The 22,389-nt window shown below is 36.7% G+C and overlaps 2 protein-coding genes across 5 annotated transcripts in view; one reads left to right on the forward strand and one right to left on the reverse strand.

The window, feature by feature from the left end:
* Nucleotides 1-17,111, reverse strand: part of LOC141909048 (endophilin-B1-like) — an 82,656-nt gene extending 65,545 nt beyond the window's left edge. Inside the window, exons 1-3 of the mRNA XM_074799380.1 lie at nucleotides 16,953-17,111; nucleotides 10,354-10,495; nucleotides 3,367-3,495 (exon numbers count right to left, since the gene is read on the reverse strand). Coding sequence (XP_074655481.1) covers nucleotides 3,367-3,495; nucleotides 10,354-10,495; nucleotides 16,953-17,009 — 328 coding nt within the window. The 5' untranslated portion in view covers nucleotides 17,010-17,111. The remainder of the gene's footprint in view (nucleotides 1-3,366; nucleotides 3,496-10,353; nucleotides 10,496-16,952) is intronic.
* A 144-nt stretch (nucleotides 17,112-17,255) lies between these two features.
* LOC141908785 (uncharacterized) overlaps nucleotides 17,256-22,389 on the forward strand; it is a 122,111-nt gene continuing 116,977 nt past the window's right edge. For 3 of the 4 annotated variants that reach the window (XM_074798987.1, XM_074798990.1, XM_074798991.1), the window contains exon 1: nucleotides 17,262-17,515. The gene's annotated coding sequence lies outside the window, so the exon portion shown is untranslated. Of the gene's footprint in view, nucleotides 17,516-22,389 lie in introns of all 4 variants that reach the window. The other variant, XM_074798989.1, reaches the window with a different exon arrangement.

Genomic DNA, 22,389 nt, shown 5'->3' on the forward strand with positions numbered 1-22,389 from the left:
ATTCAAAGGAAATAGCACTTTTTGCATAAAAATAATGCCAAATATCTGCATTTCTTTTAAACGGCAAAACTTAAATAGGTGACAATTGGAACTATTTAATATCCGGCGTTGAAACATACATACCCGCTAAGCAGTGCGATTAGCACGCACAATAGGGAGCCTTTATTGATTATTAGAAAAGTGAGGCAACTTGCTGAACTGATCAGTTGATGGTGCAAATAATACTGTCACCCGTAATGATTGTAATAATACTACGGCACTTTAATCCCTTAAGGCTAAGGCTCTTTTTCGAACCTAAAAATCCGAAACCAACAAAAACTGGACCTACACTAGCAATACCCGATCGGCCGATGGAAATATTAGGCCTAAACGAAATAGATAGGTATCATTTACTTTTGACAAAAATGTTTAAGAGACTGCTTAATAACTGCTTGCTTGCATAAAATCTGCGAAGGTTTGAGCAACTTACAAAGTCTGTAACCGTATGTGTGTTTCCTAACTAAACTAGGGGTCCAGGGACACCATGCCCACTTGGGAAGTGGTTTCAAATGCTTAACAATCTAACAATTTCAATACATAACACCCCCTAGTGACCATATACAAAAACCAATGACCTTGAAACCCACCACAATCATAGAACATGTCAGCAGGTATGATTTTGTAATTGATTGTGATAACAAAATATGCCTCGTTACCAATTTAATACGGATATACTAAGTAATTCAACTATTCAACGCCCCTGGTGACCATATGCAAAACCCAATGACCTTAAAACTCACCACAAATGTAGTACATGTCATGAAATAAAACTTTGCAATCGATCATGGTAACAAAATATGCCTAGGTACCAATCTAATAAGGAAATACTAAGCTTTTCTACTATTGAACGCTCCCTGGTAACTATATGGAATAACTAATGTCCTTAAAAACTCACCACAATCATAGACGATGTCATGAACTACAACTTTGCAATTGATCATGGTAACAAAATTTGCTTAGGTACCAATCTAATAAGAAATACTCAGTTATTCTACTATTCAACGCCCCCTTGTGACCATATAAAATAACTAATGTCCTTAAAACTCACCAAAATCATGGAAGATGTCATGAGCTACAACTTTGCAATTGATTGTGGTAACAAAATATGCATAGGTACAAATATAATATCGAAATACTAAGTTATTGCATTATTCAACGCCCCCTGGTGGTCGAACACAAAAACCAATGACCTTGAAACTCACCAAAATCATAGAACACATTATGGGCTACAACTTTCCAATTGAATATAGTAACACAATATGCTTAGGTATGAATATAATGCGGAAAAACTATTTCCCACCTACGAATGAGTACTGATGACACCAAGATGGCCGCCAATTGTGTCATAATTGGCTGATCAAAAATACCTTTCTCAGGTATAAATCCCTTTCCAAAGAATACCCATCACAAATTGCAATGAGAAATGGCAAACCAGTAGAAGCTAGAGGACTTAGAATATTGGCCAAAATTCACATTTTTGGCACTAAAAAGGTCATAGGACGGCCATCCCGAGTCAGGTCGACCCAATTTTTCTTATGCTGATGGGCCCTTGGTAGATTCATATATAAACCAAAGATCAAGGTAAAACTTTAAAAATGTGTAAAAAGTGCTGATTTTGGCGAACAACAATGGCTGCCAGTCGGCCATGTTGAATCTGACAGGGCCAGTTTTTGGGCTGTAGATGTGTCTAGGGTAGAACGGACGAACGAAAAGTGAACGGTAAAAATCAAGCAAGCGGTAAAGGCAAGCAAGCCCATGAAAATAGCACGTAAAGTGGGAAAGTGTATATTTAGAGTCTAATAGCTTATGGCCACCAATCAGCCATCTCAAATGCGATGACCACCGAAATTGAAAGAGTTTTAAAGCTATATTCAATCACCAAGGCACTTCATACACATACAACTATGGCTGGAAATTGAAAATTGGAAATAAACCAATTCCCAGGGACGCTGTTGTATATCTATGTAAATGCTTAACAGTACCCAAGTATATGGAACCATGATTCATTGTATCCTTTATTGATGACATTGATTTTCCTTATGATCAATTTAATTTCGGTCATCAAGCATTGAGTGAAAGACAAGCCACTGATGAGCCCTATATTTCTGAGGCAGATTATTACTTTTCTATATAAGTTCTAGTTGCTTTTGTAAAACCACTAACAAATTGGGTTTTTTTTAATCAAATAACCATCAAACAACACTACATGTTTTTATTGGTAGTCAGCCATTGTTACTGCCAGCTCTCAATGATAATAGGTAGGAGTAAATGTAGTTCCAATCATTGTCGTCTCATGCTAATTTATGCAGGCCTAACTTATGGGCAAAAAATTCTAAAAATGGCAAGGAGTAGGCCTATTTTAATCGCAATTTTCAACTGAGATCTTCAATGAGTGTATCTGTTTGTGTACACACTGGAGTGTGTGATGCCCCCCCCCCCCCCGGATATGTCATCAATGTTTACATGCCTCACTTTGGAATTTTCAGCTCTCATCTGATGGAAATTCTGCTGATAACAGTATTAAAATCGTTGTATACAAGAATATATCGTTGTATAGGAAGAATTGGAAATTTCAACTAGCATTATGCTAAACAACAAGAGTAGAAATGAATGGCCAATTATAATTTTTTTCCTGCAGTTCCCCTTTAACTCATTCGAATTATCTCCGAAGTTAATTCCGAATTAGCTTCCCATAATGAATTAGCCCTACAAAACGAACAAAGTTTCATTCATAAACGCCCCATTGCCAAGTATTTTAAGCTTTTTTGGAGGTAAAGAAAGATCGAATTCTGTCATTTCGCATTTTCTTTGAACTCTTTTTCTCCAATGCGATTTTCAATAAATTCTAAAAATGTATAGGTCTAATAAAATAAATATCTCCATAACTGAAATTGTCAACTAATTTGAGTTTCGTCGTTGTTTATGTTCGAGTCACGCTCTAAAAAAGAGTGCAGTAGCCTGCAGATCTTAGTGGTAACTAATTCGAATTTGCCAATCTAATCCTGCTCCGTAGTAGCACTAGATTTTCGGGTAAAACTAATTCGAATTAAAGTTAATTCGCGTTTGTGAAACGGGCATCAAAAATCAACCTCAAAATTTTAATTCGGATTAGCAAACTAACCCAAATTAGAGGCTTAATCCCCGTTCGTGAAACCGGGCTCCACCAGAGTGGTACTTTGAATATGTGAGTATGAGCTCTTGTTCTGATTAAAAACAAAATCTAAGAGCTATGGGCTACATTACCTAAACTAAAAAGTCAGAGCAAACAATTCATTAATTATTCAATTCTTAAGTTCCCTCAAGAATTTAATTTGAAACAGCACTTACCATATGAAGTTCCAGGTCCAAATTCATTGCCAGCGTCCACCATAAATTGTCCAAGTTGTTCTTCATTAGTGACAAGATCTCTTTTCTTTTTATCCACTTTCTCATAAATCAACTGTTCGTAACGAATGCCTGTACGAATAAAATATTGTATCAAAATTCAAATTCATTTAAAAGGCAAAGAAGTTCTGCACAAAATCTAATAGCTACTAGATTCAAAGACATCTAGGGGGATCTGTGCATTCAAGTATAGACCGGGCCTATAGTTAAAAAAAGCCTAACATGTCACCACTTGAACCAAGAAGACGAGAAAAATCCCACAATAATATAACAAAGCGACAGTTTATGACATTTTTTCTCACATTGTATCATATTTTATCTATCATATATTCCCATTTATCAGATTTTGTAATCGATTATATAATAATGAAATTGATTTTATAGTGGATGTACCGAGTTTTATATCCATCAAAATGTGGATATTCGTTGTCTTGGAACAATAACAGTTCAGTATTTTGATAGTTAAGTATTTCGAAACTTTTCCCGTGGGCAGCAACACAATGTTGTTATCTGCTGCAAACGAAATCCAGGGGGTCAGTCATCTGGCCTCCATTAAGCTGCTTTAAGATGTGTGTAAACATCCTCTGCCCTCTCTGCCGAAAATAGTCCTCGTATGCAATTTTGTTATAACTGTTTCATATCAAAGCGACAACTTAGAATTTTGACCAGGCAACGAGTATCCACCAATTATCTTTAACCAGTTTTTGTTTTTGACCAATCAGAAGAATTGGGGTTGGTGGATTGTGGAAGGTGAGATGGGGACCCAAGATCGGTCTTGGGTCACATTTGCCTTCCACGATTCGAGAAATAAACAGCTTTAGCTTTGGAATTATACACTATCATACTATAACTACGGATATTGTTACATTATATATTTTAAAGGTAAGAAGACTTTGTTTTTAAATCTATCAATTTTGAAGATAACTGAATTGACATTGATAATTATGAAGTCATATTATTCATAGTGGATTATGATTGAAATATTAGAGAGAAGAATATATCAGTCAGAGTTGAGCACACGCCGCTCTACCTTAAGTTGGCTAAAAGTCTATGATGCTTACTAGCTCACGTCCGCTAGTTGGTCAAGACCGATCTGAATTAAGATTAACGTATATAACGAATGTTAGTTTCATTACTACGATTATAATAGAAAGAGATCAAATGACTGTAGTGTCGCAAATAGTTGCATGAATATCTATATGTATATCAAACAATTCCTACTATCATATGAAATATTGTAACTCATTTGCCTTCCACGATTCGAGAAATAAACAGCTTTAGCTTTGGAATTATACACTATCATACTATAACTACGGATATTGTTACATTATATATTTTAAAGGTACCGAGCTTAGTTCCCCGAGCACCGGCTTTCGTTAGGGTGCTATAATAACAAAGCCAAAATTGAACAAGAAAATTAATTTTAATAAATTATTTGACGCCTGCGAAAAATGTAGAATTTCTGGGATAAATGTGGAATTGCAAATTTGAAATCGATGTTTTAAGAAATTTGGGCAATTATGAGATTTGGCGATTGGGTAGATGATACAGGTCTTCGACTGTACTGATTTTAGTGGTTTAATTTCTTTTATTGAAAATTGTCAATGCAACTTCATTGCCTCCATCGTTGAAGAAAGAGCTCTACTGATGTCTGCTTCATCATGACTTCGGGCATATCGTGTAGCCTAGCCAGCCTCATCTGGGTGAGTTCATCATCGAGAAAAAAGGGGGGTCGCAAATCCTAAAAGCACGAAGAAATAATCCCTGCAGGGATTATTTCTTCGTGCTTTTAGGATTTGCTTTTAGGATTTGCGACCCCCTTTTTCTCGATGATGAACTCACCCAGATCAGGAATTCCCTTTATAAGTTAGCTTATCCAATCAACGTTTTGAATAAAGCTCTTTTTCGAGCCCGTCGCAACCATTTTCGAATTCTCGAGTTTGCGCCCTCAGAAACAGCCCATTGTCGTACCTTATGTTCCTTTTTTGGAAAAATCAAAAAACCCCCTTCATCTCCATAACAAACAGCTTGTTTTCACTTACAATAATAAACTTAGCCATAACTTAACTCACAACTCCTGCAAAACGGAACCTTTGAACATTGGTGTATACAAAATACCTTGTAAAGTATGTAATAAAATATACATTGGTGAAACTGGGCGTGATTTGAAAAAGCGCCTCAGAGAACAAAGAAGTGACGTAAAAAATTTCAAACCCGAGAGTGGGGTAGCTAATCACGTTTATGAAACTAGTCACATTTTTGATTTTGATAATGCCGCTATAATCTTTCCCTGTCCCGATAAAACCAAACGTCACATTATGGAATCTGCCCTTATTATTGAAAATATGGATAAATGTGTTCATTTGAATAACGTTTTTTCTCCTCACAATATTTTGATCTCTAAATTTCTCGCTTCACCTGTACCCCCATTATTCTAATCCCGTTTGACACTTCTATTCACTCACTCCCTCACTCATTTCTTGATTATCCCTTTGATGTTCTTGCCTTATGTTTTTGTCTGATTACCCCTTAGTTTGTTTGCCTTTAAACCCTCTGGGCTTTGTTTTTAGATTACTTTAATCTACATCCCCTTAGTTTGTCGTTTGCCTTCTTTGTTTTCTTCCTTAGTGTTCCGGGTTTTGGTATTTAATAACTTTAATCTTAATCCTTTAATCTTTATCCTTTGTCATATTTTTGTATAAATATCCTGTTATTTGATTTTGTTCTCAGTACGCCTGATGATAGCTATAAGTTGTTAGCTGAAACGTCGCTCCTCAAATAGGCTACAATCATTCTGATATTGAATTTTTCAATTTTGGCTTTGTTATTGTGGGATTTCACTCGTCATCATCATATACGGATATTGTGTATCTTCTTGTTGAACCAAGAAATTTTTATGAAAATCTGTCAAATGAAACAATCCCAGCATTACAAGCATTGCAAGATCATGCGGGACCGGGAAGTGTCGCTTAAACACGGTTCAAAGCACGGCAGTAAAACGGATGATGATCGTGATATATGAATACGAATTACGCTCCAAACATTTCCATAGAATAGGGAGGAAAATAGTTCTTGAAAATAATTACACAAACGTTAATAAAAGCGTTTAAAATTTAATAAACTGGACTCACACTCAAAGGCAGAGGTCGTGACATCTACCGCAGAGATTCAGAATTACGATTTAGACCGGACCTGGTACCAGTTTCTGTCCACACTCACATATTTAGACTGGTCCAAAATTTGGTCCAGACCAGTTTCACTCTTTTAGACTGTGCCAAATTAGACCAGTCTTAACTAGACCGGTCTAATTTGGAACGGTATTTTTGCCCGTGTGTGAACGCTTGCAAATTTAGACCGGTTTAAATTTCGTCATGTGAACGCGCCTTTATACTCACTAATAGCGAGTACCAAAATACAATCATCTATTGTATTTTAGTACCCTTAGTTTTTTATCCTTTAAATTTGTTCTGCTTTTATGTGGTATATTATGTTTGTTTTATTACTTTTGAAAATAATCCAATAGAGTTTGTCAAATCACATAAAGGCTGGCTTATGTCGGCAAGCAACACGACGCCTACCAACGCAACTTGGTTTATCACCGATTAGCCATATCCGGCTAGTTGCCCATGTTCAACTCCGGCCTAGGGTAGGCGAACAGTTGCTTTCGATTGCAACCGACATAACCTCATCTGCGATGCGACGGAACTGAGCACAGGGGTTCCAGCCAATTAGAGACCTAATATACATAGTACAGTCAACCTCGGTTAATCCGTATCACTAAGGACTGAGCTTTTTAGTACGGATAAACTATAACCCGTATAAACTATGATTTAAGAGCACAATCCGTTTCTCATATTTCCTACTGACCACAATAACCTCATTAGATTACAGATGTTTATACTTTTGTCACTTCAAGTGTATGTTCCCAACAGCTGATACAGATTACTCATAAGGATTTACATATAAATTGGACAACGGGGCCCGCGTATTTGTCATCGGCCATTTTTTCATATACAATAAGCATTACAGTACGCAATTGCACTGAACCCTCCCCCTCCCCTAATGCGTTCTTAATAAATGAATGACCCCATAATACAAGAAGCTGCAACAATCCACGAGTTCAACCCCATAAATCATCAACCATGAATAGAACATTTCTTTGTAAAGGACCCACAATATGGCAGATTACACCCTCATTCATTAAGTCCGCACATATATCTTGATATAGGCCTACTTAAAACAAGATATAACAAGAAAGAAATTCTAACTAGGGGTCTAGGGACACCATGCCCACTTGGGAAGTGGTTTCAAATGCTCAACAATCTAACAATTTCAACATTCAACGCCCCCTGGTGACCATTTACAAAAACCAATGACCTTGAAACTCACCACAATCATAGAACATGTCAGCAGCTACGATTTTGTAATTGATTGTGATAACAAAATATGCCTCGTTACCAATTTAATATGGAAATACTAAGTCATTCTACTATTCAACGCCCCCTGGTGACCATATTCAAAACCCAATGACCTCGAAACTCACCGCAATCATAGAACATGTCATGAACTACAACTTTGCAATTGATCATGGTAACAAAATATGCCTAGGTACCAATATAATAAGGAAATACTAAGTTATTCTACTATTCAACGCCCCCTGGTGACCATATAGAAAAACTTATGTCCTAAAAACTCGCAACAATCATAGATGATGTCATGAGCTACAACTTTCCAATTGATTGTGGTTACAAAATATGCATAGGTACGAATATAATAAAGAAATGCTAAGATATTGTATTATTCAACGCCCCCTGGTGGCCATATACGAAATCCAATTACCTTGAAACTCACCACAATCATAGAACACATTATGAGGTACAACTTTCTAATTGATTGTGGTATCAAAATATGCTTAGGTATCAATATAATGTGGAAAAACTTTTTCCCACTTACGAATGAGTACTGGTGACACCAAGATGGCCGCCAATTGCGTCATAATTGGCTGATGAAAAATACATGTCGCAGGTATAAAACATCCCTTTCCAAAGAATACCCATCAAAAATTGTAATGAGAAATGGCAAACCAGTAGGAAGCTACAGGACTCAGAATTCGGGCCAAAATTAACATTTTTGGGCACTAAAAAGGTCATAGGACGGCCATCTTGAGTCCGACCGACCCAATTTTTGTTATGTTGATGGGCTATGGGGGGGATTCACATATATCCGAAAGATCAAAGTAATTGATCGAAGCGTCTTCAAAATTTCCCTCAAAAAGTTCAAAAATGTGTAAAAAGTACTGATTTTGGCGAACAACAATGGCTGCCAGTCGGCCATCTTGATTCTGACAGGGCCAGTTTTTGGGCTGAAGATGTGCCTAGGGTAGATACATGTGTAACCCAAATATCAAGACGTTACCTTGAAGCGTCTTCAAAACTTCCCAAAATAACTGGATTCCGTCTACGGACGGACGGACGACGGACGAAAAGTGAACGCAATAGCCCGCTGGGACTAAAGTCCCAAGTGGGTTAAAAATGGGCTTGCTGACTTGGTTGTACTGAAAGCTTGCTTGGTGGTTATTTCTGTAGTAGAATTAATCGAACTTTGAACTGATTACTTGTTAAAAGAGCTAAGAGACCGGTGTTGTCTTACATAGTTACATGAAATGTTACACACAGGGACTGGGAATCAAAATGGTTTTATTGTAGACGTGGACCAAGTTAGTGCAAGCTTTTGGATAGTTGTTATTTGAATAATGTAGTGTCATCTTAACGGAATCTATCATCATGTTGATAATTGCTAGATTACTTATCGGATTGTGTGAAAAAGCTATTTTTCCCGGACTTTGCACAATGGTCAATGATATTTTCTGTAGTGCTTATAAAAATATTCCTCCCAACAACCAAATCAACTAAAGCTGTGAAGTTCACAGAAATCGATCTTGAAATACAATTTTAGAATTTTAGAATAAAACCCGCAAGTAAAACGGTGACGAGTGTTCACGTGAACACCTGCTGATTTCTGCGGCTAAGCCAATCATAGAGGAGTCTTTGCTTTCTGATTGGCTTTGCAAAACCAATATTTTTGCGATTAGATATTCGGTAAAAACCTCATATAAATTTCAACGAGACCCTCTTTCAAAATTCAGCTTCATAGAGTTTGGAGAATGGATAATACTTTAATGAATGATTTGTATGAATATATGCTCAGTTGCACGGTAAAAGAGCCTTTGCTCTGGAACCATGTCATTTAAATTTGCTCCATTTGTAAAGTAATAGGCTCAGCCTACGGCTGGCCTAAAAATGTGAAAGTAAATGTTTTATTGTGAAATTTTGTGTTAATAAAGAGTGAATTGAATTGCCGGCAGCACTTTGCCGTGCATGAATACCAATTTCAAGCCTGATCACGCAAGCTCAACCAAGGTTGGTATGTGCTGCTGAAATAACAAAAACGATTAAACAAAATCATAAACAATGAAAACGACAACCGTTATAGCCAATATATGAAAGGAACCTAGATTTTGTTACTGCATTAAATGTGTGTAAATATCAGAGCCCAAGAAAGATTCTAACGAAAGCATTCGAATCCCCGAGCAATTTATCAATCCGTGTGATAGCAATATGGGCTTGCAAGCATGCAAGCCCATGAAAGCTTAACGTATAGTACTTTCCTAGTAATAAAAGTACGAAATGATGTATGATTTTTTAGTTAGATATAGTTCAAAACTAAAACCATCTCATGTACCATCTCATCTCTCCCTGCTGATGTAGTTAATTCATCAATGAACTCATTTCATATCTCAGATGCCTGGGCATCTCATGTGGATGTACAGCCTTTATGGCTCTGTCAAGGTCCCTGTCATCGATGCTTGCTTTTTTATAAATATTATGTAAAATTGAATTTTGATAAAGAAATAAATAAATAATAACTTACTTGGGTTTGGCTGTAGAACACATTCCGTTTGTTTCAGTATTCGTTCAGTCCACTCTTTTGTTTTATCAGCACGCAATAACAAAGTTTCAAAATGAGAGTCATATTCAGTTTTCTCTGCTGAACCTAACTTTTCTTCCGTGTACTAAAGATACAAAAATGTCTTATGAATGAAATGAAAATCACCACAACAATAATCATGTAATTGCTCAAGATACCTGTTTAAAACGTGCAAAACTTTGCATCATTGGAACAAGGAAGTGAAGTTCTACTTTGCAAACACAGCAATTCAATAAATGTTATTTTCAGCGAGTGCTACAAGCTTTTTACATATGGGCCTATAGGCCTACCTTATTGATCAAATAGGCCCTTAACTTCTATTACAATGAATCATATGTGTGAACCAGTTAACAACACCAACATATGTGATAAAAAAGCCTTGTTGTGATAACAACATATGCCTCGGTACCAATATAATATGGAAATACTAAGTAATTCTACTATTCAACGCCCATATTCAAAACTCAATGACTTTGAAACTCACCACATTCATAGAACATGTCAGCAGCAACAATTTTGCAATTGGTTATGATAACAATAGGCCTATATGCCTAGGTACCAATATAATAAGGCAATACGAAGTTATTCTACTATATAACGCCCCTTGGTGACCATATAGACAAATTAATGACCTTGAATCTCACCACAATCATAGACCTTGTCATGAGCTACAACTTTGTAATTGATTGTGGTAACAAAATATGCATAGGTGCATATATAATATGGAAATACCAAGTTATTGTATTATTCAACGCCCCCTGGTGGCCAAATGCAAAAACCAATGACTTTGAAACTCACCATAATCATAGAACATGTCATGAGCTACAACTTTGCAATTGATTGTGATAACAAAATATGTTTACGTTTCAATATTATGTGGAAAAACTTTTTTCACCTACGAATGAGTACTGATGACACCAAGATGGCCGCCAATTGCGTGATCATAGGCTGATCAAAAATACTTGTCTCAAGTATTAAAGATTCCTTTCCATAGAATAGCCAACAAAAATTTCAATGAAAAAATGGCAAACCAGTAGGAAGCTACAGGACAAAAAGAGGGAGGAAAGTCACCATAGCAGAAAAATCTGGAAAATTATAAGTTATACATCTGCCCCACCTTGCGAGTGCTGAAGATGCGAAGCAACCCCCGGGGGGTTTTGGGTTTCTCCCCCAAGAGAATCTTTGAAATTAAAAGCGTTTTCCTAGCACTATTTTGAAAGTAATGTCCATTTCCAATGCGGCACATCCACATTTCACTGACTGTTCAGATGAAAGTTAACTATTGTTTGTGCATAAATTTGTAATCCTAAGTAGCTTTTGACGATCGTAGTAGCTCAGAACTTTTGACCAGTCGCCTCAAAAAATAGTTGAAGTGAGCAACATAACAAATATGTGGTGCATGAGGGGAGTGTAAATTACGGATTTGGACTTGACATTGATGCCAAAAATGTTTCAAATTCTTGAGGTTAAAAATGACCAAAATTCATGCGTTTTATCAACAAAAATTAACATTTAGAGTAATTTTAGAGAGTCATTTTGAATTTTCACATTTTATTAATTTAGTCCGTATTGGAAATCCTGATTGTGGCAATCAATTCAATTCAAATCAAATCAATAAATTCTCAAAAATACATCAAAAACATTATTATAAAACATATTTTCAAAGTCAACAAGGTAACTAATAAATCCATATTAGTAAAAAGGTTTGATTTGACGGCGCTATTGCACTTTCGTACCCCCCTCTCAAAAATTTTTATTTCTGTATATTATTAATCAGGGAGGTCTGTAAAGTCAAAATAAATTACTTTTGACAAAAAAAAAATTTTTTTCCAAACCAAAATTCTGATAATTTGGGGCCGATTTCCTCGATTCAAACTGACGGGTCGGCCATGTTTCCGCACTAATTACCACCTAAAAACATCTGAATAAATATATCTCAATAAATTTAATTGTATTGAATTGATAAAATTGCGTTTTTTGGCGTATAACTTTTCTTCATCAGAACATCTTTAAATAAATAGCTAAGTATGAAAATAATGCAAACATAGCCTAAGCGTCATTTTCAGAGATGGTTATGTTTAAAAACATGGTTTTTGCAAAGTTTTAATGTCATGACATTTCAGTGGAGGGTTAGAAACTTTGATTGACATCCAATATGGCCTTGTTGACGTCGCGAATCGGCGAATTTAGACGCGATTTAGGGCCCAAAATAACATGATTGTAACCCAGAAAAAGTAAGTTTTTTGGGCCAAAAGTTACTGATTTTGAATCCCTAGACCTCCCTGATAATAAATATGCTGAAATAAAAATTTTTGGGAGGGGGTACGAAAGTGCAATAGCGCCTGATTTGACACTAAAATCAGTTGTTGCTAGCTTGTTGGAATGGGGAGGGCTCAAATAACAATATGCTTTTTAAATTTTTGAATTATCTTCAGTAGTTTTCGAGATATCGCAAATTGAAGTTTGAAAATTTGAGCGAAAAGTGTCTTCATGTTTCAATAGGCCTACACAAAAACTGTGATCTAAGAAGGCAATATTTCATGTAAACAAACTTCAATATCTCTTAAACTAAAAGAGATAGACTAGAAATTTAAAGAGCAATACACTCATAGCACTTTCAGGTGACAGTTGAAAGGCCCAAAATTTTTATCTGATTCCAAATGCCTATGGTTTCCATGGAAACCAGCCGAAAAATGGTAAAATAATGAAAATATCGATGTTAGATCAAAAGTTATGATGTAGAAAGGGGATAGAATAACTAGTTATCAATAGTTTATGTTTACCCTAAGTTTATCTAGGAATATCTATTATTATATAGATTATTATTATTAGGTTTCCATGGTAACGGCAAGAAAAAAATGTGAAATATTGAGAAATATTGATATGATTTCAGATGAAATTATTTTTTTCACTACATAATTTTTGAAATGAATAAACATGATTATCAAGGCCTGTCAGTTAGGTCTATAGCCATAGGCTCCTATTGCAAATTGATTTAAATATACCAATTTTATATATTATTTGCTAAATGGATTTTAGTTATGAAAAGCAGAAAATTAGGCTTGGCCTGGCTCAAAACGCTGAAATTTGAAATATATTCATGATATCATAATAAAATCAATCAGTTTAGAAACATAAACCAAGCAATAGTAATAATACTACTAATAATAACTAAATAATAATCCATTTGTTTTGTTTTGAGCTAAATTTCAACAATATTTTATATATATTTCAATTTTGCTGCTTTTGGAAAATCCCCTCGGGAGCCTTACTGTCCCATCATGCGCCTCTATTCAGTGCTTCATCTAGCATTAAAAAAGGGCAGGGTGCTGATTTCAAATAAGGGCATTTTTGTGCGTGATTCCATCGGAGCAAGGGCACATAATAACGCGCTCACGTCTGTTTTAGGGGCAAACTGCAATGTTTCCTATTGCATAGAATCTAGGTACCCCTTACTACGATTGAGGACTAGAAACTATGTTTAAATCTGATTATGCCATGAGTGACACACTTGACCACAGTACATCCTTACACCTATGCCTGTCAATGAACAAAAGTTAATCTAGATAGGGCTTTCAAAATGATTTGGAAAACCAGTTGCAGACAAAAAAAATTGCCGAAAAAAGCAATCTCAAGTAGCAAATACAGCGAAAAAGAGCCAGCAATAGTGTATAGGCCTACATGAAATTGCATATTTCTAATCTTAGAAATATCAAATTAATTGATTTAAATTGATAGTGTTAGTGATTGGCAAGTAACTGTTGATTATTGGTAAGCAGTCAGCTTAAGAACACATTATTGCTATTAGGCTATTCAAACTAATTGTCTGTGCGAGTCTCTCTGTGAGTTTTTTACCTTGTATATAAAAAATTTGTCTAATAGTCTAGATAAAAAGATCCAGAGCATCACGATGTGTTCAAAACGAAACAATCCATCGAATATACACTACCAGCTTTACAACGGCAGTCGCTAGAATGATTGGCAGTAGTTTGGAAGTCAGCCAATTTCCTGGAAACTTAAACTAGGCCACGCGTCTGAGGCACGTTTTCACACGATGCACACTGACTGCAGAACATTTGAATATAACCACTGATCACATGAGCTACTATCGTTGATATGATACGAGATATTTCATAGCCGTCGCTGGAAACCTACTAACAGTCGGATGCGTCGGCTTATTTTGAAAGCCCTGACTCATTACTCGTGACTGACAAGGGCATGATGGCGGACCTACGGCAAGTGATGAGGGCACAAGGGCGAGCATAGAACATATCTGAAGGGCACGAGGGCGGCTACTTTCGGGGGCGGGGCGGACCGCCCTTCTATTTTTGGCTAGATGAAGCACTGCTATTTTTGCCCGTCACAAGCCTCAATTCATCCCATTAGACGCCTCCCTCTTTCAACAGCCGCTTTACCGACGGGAGCGTAGTGGCGATCCGCGCGCCCAAAAAAATTTTTTTGCCGATCATTTCGCTAAATCTGTCCTCATATTCAGAAATATAGTGATGAATAATTATGAATCGGAAAATAAATACAATAATTCACCGCTAGACCGATGAATAATTGTTCAATATTGATCTCATCACGAGCAGCGCGGCGCGTCGTCATTCAATAACAAGTGCCGGCCGCCATTTTGTATCGCTCGCTTCAACGCAAAACTTAGACATTGATTTTTCCGGCAGCGATCGCTCAGCCCCGACACGAAATAAAATCATGCGGTCTTCAGTATTTGAATTTTAAGATCCTAAACCTTCCGATTCCTGATGATTCGTCGCTTATTCCGGGTCCTAAGCTGACGAATTTTGCTCTTGAAAAAGGGTATATTTCGATTTCTATTTTCTTCGACTAAAATGCGGATTTATACACTAAACCAACCCCCAAGTGATAAAGATCGATCTTATTGGTTGATTCCAAAAGATTTTAGCTCATTTGCATTGGTTTTATGAATGATTTTAATACGCGATGTCAAAACGCGCATCACACTTTTCCTAATCAATAATGGTTGTCACAATCGATAGTGGCGCCCCGCCCGGACATGAACATAACTATCGTTGCATTGCAATTAACAGGAGTTAACCTCTATGATACTATAGCGTCAGACGTTGTAGGAAACCGTAACAACGACTGGTATTCAGACTACTTTAGCGTCAGACGTTGTAGGGAACCGTAACAACGACTGGTATTCAGACAACAGTTCACCCCCAAACTTCAAATTAGTCTGAATACCAGTCGTTGTTACGGTTCCGTACAACGTCTGACGCTAAAGTATCATATAGAGGTTAACTCCTGTTAATTGCAATGCAACAACTGGTTTTAGTGTCAAATCAAACCTTTGTACTAAAATAAATAAATTAGTTACCTTGTTGACTTTGAAAACTTGTTTTATAATGAATTTTTTGATGATTTAAATCGCGAACCGGAGAGTTTATTGATTTGATTGGAATTGAATTGATTGCCACTATCGAGATTTCCAATACGGACTAAATCAATAAAATGTGAAAATTCAATATGTCTCTCTAAAATTACTCTGTTATTTTTTGTTGATAAAACGCATAAATTTTGGGTTATTTTAACCTGAATAATTTGAAACAAGAATAATATCTGCATTGGCACCAAGTTTAAGTTCGAATCCGTAATTTACACTCCCATCATGCAACACGAAAAGCCGCCATATTTGTTATGTTGCTTCACTTCAACTGTTTTTTGAGGCGACTAGTCAAAAGTTTTGAGCTACTACGATTGTCAAAAGCTACTTAGGATTACAAATTTATGCACAATCAATAGTTAACTTCCATCTGATTACAGGACAGTCGGTTTGAGGTAAGTTGATGGTGTTTTAAGGGGTGAAATAGACGCTCAAAGCCTCGTCCCTCAAAATGAGGGACGAAAATTAACCTTATATGAGCACTTTCGCCCTAGACGTTGTTTCTGGAACAACGGCTAGGGACTACTGTCTGTCACACCTACTCTCCGTGCGACGTTTTGGTCCGTAATTTCGTTAATAATCGGTTTATCTACCTTTATTATGCATCAATTTGTTCAGCGAGGAATTTGCATTCAGAAATAAACAACAATTTTCACTGAAGTTGTTTTTGTTTTCATTTATGAGCGATAGTTTACTCGGCATACGCTCGCGTAATGCTGAAAAATCCGCTCCGCGGACGCTCGGAAACGTTACAGTGATGTCATCACCTGCTCATTAGCATATCAAAATACAGTAGGTGGCGCCACGTGACGGGCCATAAAAGCCGTTTTTCAGCATTACGCGAGCGTATGCTAGGTAAACTATCGCTGATAGAAGAAAACACAAACAAATTTCTGCCAGTTCATGATTTATTTCTGAATGCAAATTCCTTACTGAACAAATTGATGCATAATATTTACAGATCAACCGATTATTAACGGAATTACGGACCAAAACGTCGCACGAAGAGCATGTGTGACAGACAGTAACTTCAAATAGTAGGAGGCCTACGAGCCCCGTGTACGTGTTACACTGTTACAAGCCCCTCTGTGAAGTTAAGATTCAAGGGCAGTCTTACCTGTTTTGCTCGACTGAACAAAGTAGTGGCATCACTAGTAAATTTTTTAAAATCCATTCTTATCGGTAATCAGCTCCTGTTGACGTTAAATATGAATTAATACAACGTACAAATGACTGACAGACTGACTGTCAAGATTGATATATTCTAACCGGAAACAGTTCGATTCTCTTGGTGCGCGTACTTCCCGTTACTATTAGACTGGTTACCGGTCTATATCTTTAATCGGTCAGGCAACCAGTCTAAATTCGAAAATACTACCGGCAACCAGTCTATGCCTACTGTTGCTAACATTTTGTTTGAAAATGGCGACTACGGTTTATCGTCATATGTCATGATGGAGAGTAGTCATAGCATCTAACGTAAGCTGTTCGTTGGTAGAGTACGGGGACCTGTAGCAGTGGTCGGTTCAGGTTGAACTAAGAAATATTGATTCAGAGGGACTGACAGTAAAGTTTTTGACTCCAGACCAGTATCCTAGGACGGTGCCGTAGAGGTAGGCCTAAAAGTAAAACACTAAACAGGGAGCCATCTTCTAGTCACAGACACAGATTGTCTGATAGGTACGTCAATTAATGTTCAACAACTGTCTGTGTAATTTAATCACAATGGATATTTTATCATATAGGCTGATGGTAGTTAGTTACCTAATCGTTGGTGGTAACCTTTTCATTATCGGATGGGCTTATACTAGTTAGTTACCTAATCGTTGGTGGTAAGCTTTTTATAATCGGATGGGCTTATACCAACGTTAGGGATGACAAGGACCAAAGGCAAAACACGGTTGAAAAAAGTAACACTTCAAAAATATACTTTCTATCCACTTCAGTCCACAATTAATGGCTTAATTCACAAACTAACACAGGTACCTTTCGAAATAATCCAATTCTATGTAGGCCTATGTTTCGAGTGATTAATCAACATTATTTTGAGAAATTAATTAATTTCCTTACAAATTTCGCCATTGGCCGCCATTTCTCTGTATTGCACATGTGGCATGATAAGACAAGGGGACCTACAAGGATTTAGATAAAACTTTCAAGACGAAACGACAATTTTTATTTTTGATGGTTTTCCAACCTATATTTCAAATCTTCGTGTTTTCCATTATAAATAATGAAATAATAAATTCTGGTAAAAGAAAAATGTGAATAAGTGTTGATTTCTTAATATTTTTCAATTTCGTCGTTTCGCTTCGTTAGTTTGTGCTGTTGTCCTGGCCTCAGTCCACAGGTGCCAGCACCTCCAGTAATTTTCAAAATGGCAGCTGTTGACTCTACGGAAATTTACTCTCACTTTACGGCCGATTTGCACATGGATTAAGATCGTCAGGTGAGGTGTTATAGGTATCAGACAAACTACGAATCTGTTGTGTGTCGATTACAACAAAAATTTGACGGATATCTTAAGAGACAATGAAATGCCAGGCAAATTACTCGTCAGTCAAATTGGCTGACGAAGATTTCATACAAAAATGACCTTCCCATTCCTGACTGTGGTTTGTGAAAATATCCGATCGTGAAACTAAACCACAGACAAGTTACTGACTAGGCTTATACCAACGATAGGTAGGCCTATGTTCATATCCGCGCAGGGCGCCATTATCGATTGTGACGACCATTAGTGACTAAGAAAAGTGTGACGCGTGAGCCACGCTACGCGCGGGAGAGGACTCGTAGTAAATTAATTCATTAAACCACTAGAATCATGTGAACACTTAATGACCTCTATAGATTAGCCAATCAGAACCTTCTTCATGACCTGGTGGGGTTTTTCACTGTATTAAATCCGCCAATAATAGATGAAAATTTACCTCATGTTTGCATGCAAAATTATATACTTTTTCATCGGGAATAAGCGATCTCTCACCAGGAATCATATCCTTTAGGTTCTTAACTTTTGAATCGCGAAAACCGCTTGAATTTATAGGCCTATTGAGTGAGAGCTGCCAGAAAATTGCATGTCCTAGCCGACGATTGAAACGCGCATTCATCATGGCGGCTTCTTGGGTAATGAATGATCACGCGATGCAGAGAAAATCGACGAGTCATTCAAATATGCAGTGCAGCAACTTTTAACGGTTTCTGGGTCAACAATACTTAGGCCTATTCATAATGCATCTGAGGTGGAAATATAATTTGCTTGCTGAATTTATTTAACTGGAAATAAGGTCGTTTTGTCCGCATTAATTCTTAATGCGGAGTGACATTTGACTTGGCATATTCTGTGAACCGGTTGGGTTAAAAAAAGCGCATTTTTTAAGGGAGGGTTGGCAGGCTTGTTTTTTTTTCAAACTGGCTTATGCATTAAATTTATCGAGTAAAACTATTGATGGGAGGCACATAGTGGTTCAAGTAGATCATTGGAATGTTTTAATGCTCATTTCATCCAAAAAGCGGTCATGAGAAGTTTTATATAGAAACTACTAATTCACCCTGGGTGAACTTTAAGACAATATAGGTCGGGTAATTTTCCAGGAATCCTCATTAGCGCGCTGGAGGTTGACTGAGTAGGCAAAGCTACAGTCAATCGTGATTGATTTAGAGATAACTTTACCTCTTTTCGTTTTATCGTGATATTCGCGTAGGGTTTTAGCTCTAGGTAATTGTTTTGATAGTGTGGTACTTTTCAGTACGGCATATAGGCCTATTGAAATAAAGGATTTTCTTCTGGATTTTGAGATTTGAAGACGTACGGGGACCGTTTTGCCTTAACCTGTCATTCATTCTTTTGATTCAGAACTCGCGACAAAAACACATTTTTAGACTTCGTTTGGGTGTTTTGGTATCCAAACTTCGAAACGCGTACACTTACACAAACAACACATTAAAAAAACACTAGGTAAGGTTTCTAAGGCACGTGCATTGTACTTCGCTCGGTACCCCTCAATTAGTACATTTAGGAGGGTGCCTTAGGGCAGTTTGGTGAGGAGTATCCACCGATCCAGCTGCTGTAAATTTAGGTTAGGTTAGGGTCGCGTAAACCATTCAATATTTAATACTTTTTCTGACGATATCGGAGCAATTTCCAGTAGCATAGATACGGGAGTATAAGATATAGCTGTTTCAAATCCTCAATGAATAAGATTCGTTTCTAGTAATCCGTAGCCATCCTGGCCTACGCATTTATTCAAACTAAACTACTCTAGGTTACAAAGTCACATGATAAGCTGGATGATAAGTGTCGACATCTGTACATACATATTGGTACTCAAGTTAATGATGATAACCAATATTGAGATATTGTAACATCCCTTGTTTTTAAAAGTTATGTATTAAATTCAAATTAATCCACACATACAGTAATTCAATTTTTATAATTATTTAAAGAAATTAAATTTGTGAAGTTAGTCCCAATCCTCTGAATTACTAACGCACTATAATATTAGGCAAGGTTGTGACTATGATCTACTGTTCTAACGATATTCTAATATTCTAACTAGTAACTACAATGTACTACATTTCCAACACAAATCCTATTCAAAATTATTCTGTTACGACTGATCTAATATAATCTTTCAAGTATGCTGGTTCGCTAGTTTGTCTTCTTGGACGCGGTGTTGTCGTCGTCGTATGAGTCGTTTCTATCGGCGGTGTTGTTACAGCTGTCTTTTCCGCTGTCGATGTTGTCGTTTGGTTTGATGTTGGTGCGACTGACTCGCCCACTTGCGGTTCTGATGATGATTCGACTCGCGGTTCTGCTGCGCGTATGAATTGACGGTTACGTCGCAGAGTTCCATTGTCAGCGTCTAGTAAGTAAGATCGATCGTCGAGTCTTGAAATAACTTTCGCGGGCTTCCAAGTTTCATTTCACGTCATTGGCTGAATGTAAACACTTTCTCCCTCGTTGATTGGTTTGAGATTTCTCGCACCCCAATTATAGTATTTTTCCTGTCGATGTTTGTTTTTCTGTAGATCCAGATACGTTACCGTTGGCTTCAATAAATTCGCAGTAGTCGGTAATAACCTTTTACACCGTCTATTGAAGAATCTCTGAGCCGGACTCAGGTTGATATTTTGCGTGGGAGTGTTTCTATAATCTAATAGAGCCAGATATTGGTCTTTACACGCGGCTTTGGCTTTTTTCATAATTCGTTTCGCGGTTTTCACCGCTGATTCAGCCTGCCCGTTTGCGCGACTATTATACGGTGATATAGTACGATGTTCTATGTCCCACTCATTCGTAAAGTTTCCGAATAAATCACTGATAAATTGTGGGCCATTGTCCGATACCAGAACGTCTGGAATGCCATAGCCTACCGCGACAAATGCGCTTTCAGTTTAGTAATAACACGCACGCACGCCCACACACACACACACACACACACACACACACACACACATATATATAAAAAAATTCAATACTCATTGTATTTATTGTTGTTGAATAACTTATTATTGTTGTTATCTAGGCCTAAGTCTAAATCTTGTTGAATCGGGCAATAACAAAAACCCTGATATTTTAGTATCATTTGGTAATTTATTTATTTACTATAGTTATCTATTACAGATTTATTGGGGTGTCGTTGATATTTTTCACAGAACTAATTTACTTTCACTTATCGTTAAGTCAACTTCACTTATCTTTTTATCAACTAGGAATATATTTATCTTTACTTTTTCTGAAGTCAATTCCCTTCAGATCTTTAGTTGTATTTTTTTAGTTATTTATATTTTTTGTTATGTCAATTCTTTTCAAATCTTTAGTTGTGTCTATTTTTAATTATTTATATTTTTGTTGTACATTCATTCTTTTCAATTATTTATATTTTAGTTTTTCAATCTTTTATATTTTTGTGATATTAATTCTTTTCAAATTTTCAGTTGTCCTCTATTCTAAATTATTTATATTTTTTGTTATATTTATTCTGTTTTAATCTTTAGTTTTTTCTTTTCTTTTATTACATATACTCTTTCTTATATTTAATCTTCCAGATCTTTAACCTATGTTTGTGTTGCATTCCAGTATATATTGTTAAATTTCATTTTTATTAATCTTTAGTTGTATTTTTTTCATTTATTTGATTCATTCAAATTCTTTTTTTTGATGGCCTGATGGCTGGATAGAGTGCCTGGTGTGTTTAGCACCAGTGAAGCCATGTTATTAGGTCAGAATATACCAGTGCTCCCAACTGGTTTATCAAAGCCCGGGCATGTACATTCTTTTTGGTTTACCTTTGTCAGCCATATGATGTTGGCATTGAGCCAATTCATGTAAAATCGAGGTACGTTTTTTTGTGTGAGCATTTGTTTCATTGGTTCTCGGCTTAAACGACGTAAAATCGATGCGATTGAAGACACAGGCGAACCTCCGTCGATGACATGGTCAACTGAGTTAAAATTCTACGAAAAACTGTTTTTGGCGGGAAAATTCTTAGCTCTCGCGTATAAAATTGCAATGACCTCGATTGGGGGGCGTCGTCTCTACGAGCGAATGG

Source organism: Tubulanus polymorphus, chromosome 7, assembly GCF_964204645.1.
Source record: "Tubulanus polymorphus chromosome 7, tnTubPoly1.2, whole genome shotgun sequence".
In the NCBI taxonomy this organism is placed as follows: domain Eukaryota; kingdom Metazoa; phylum Nemertea; class Palaeonemertea; order Tubulaniformes; family Tubulanidae; genus Tubulanus; species Tubulanus polymorphus.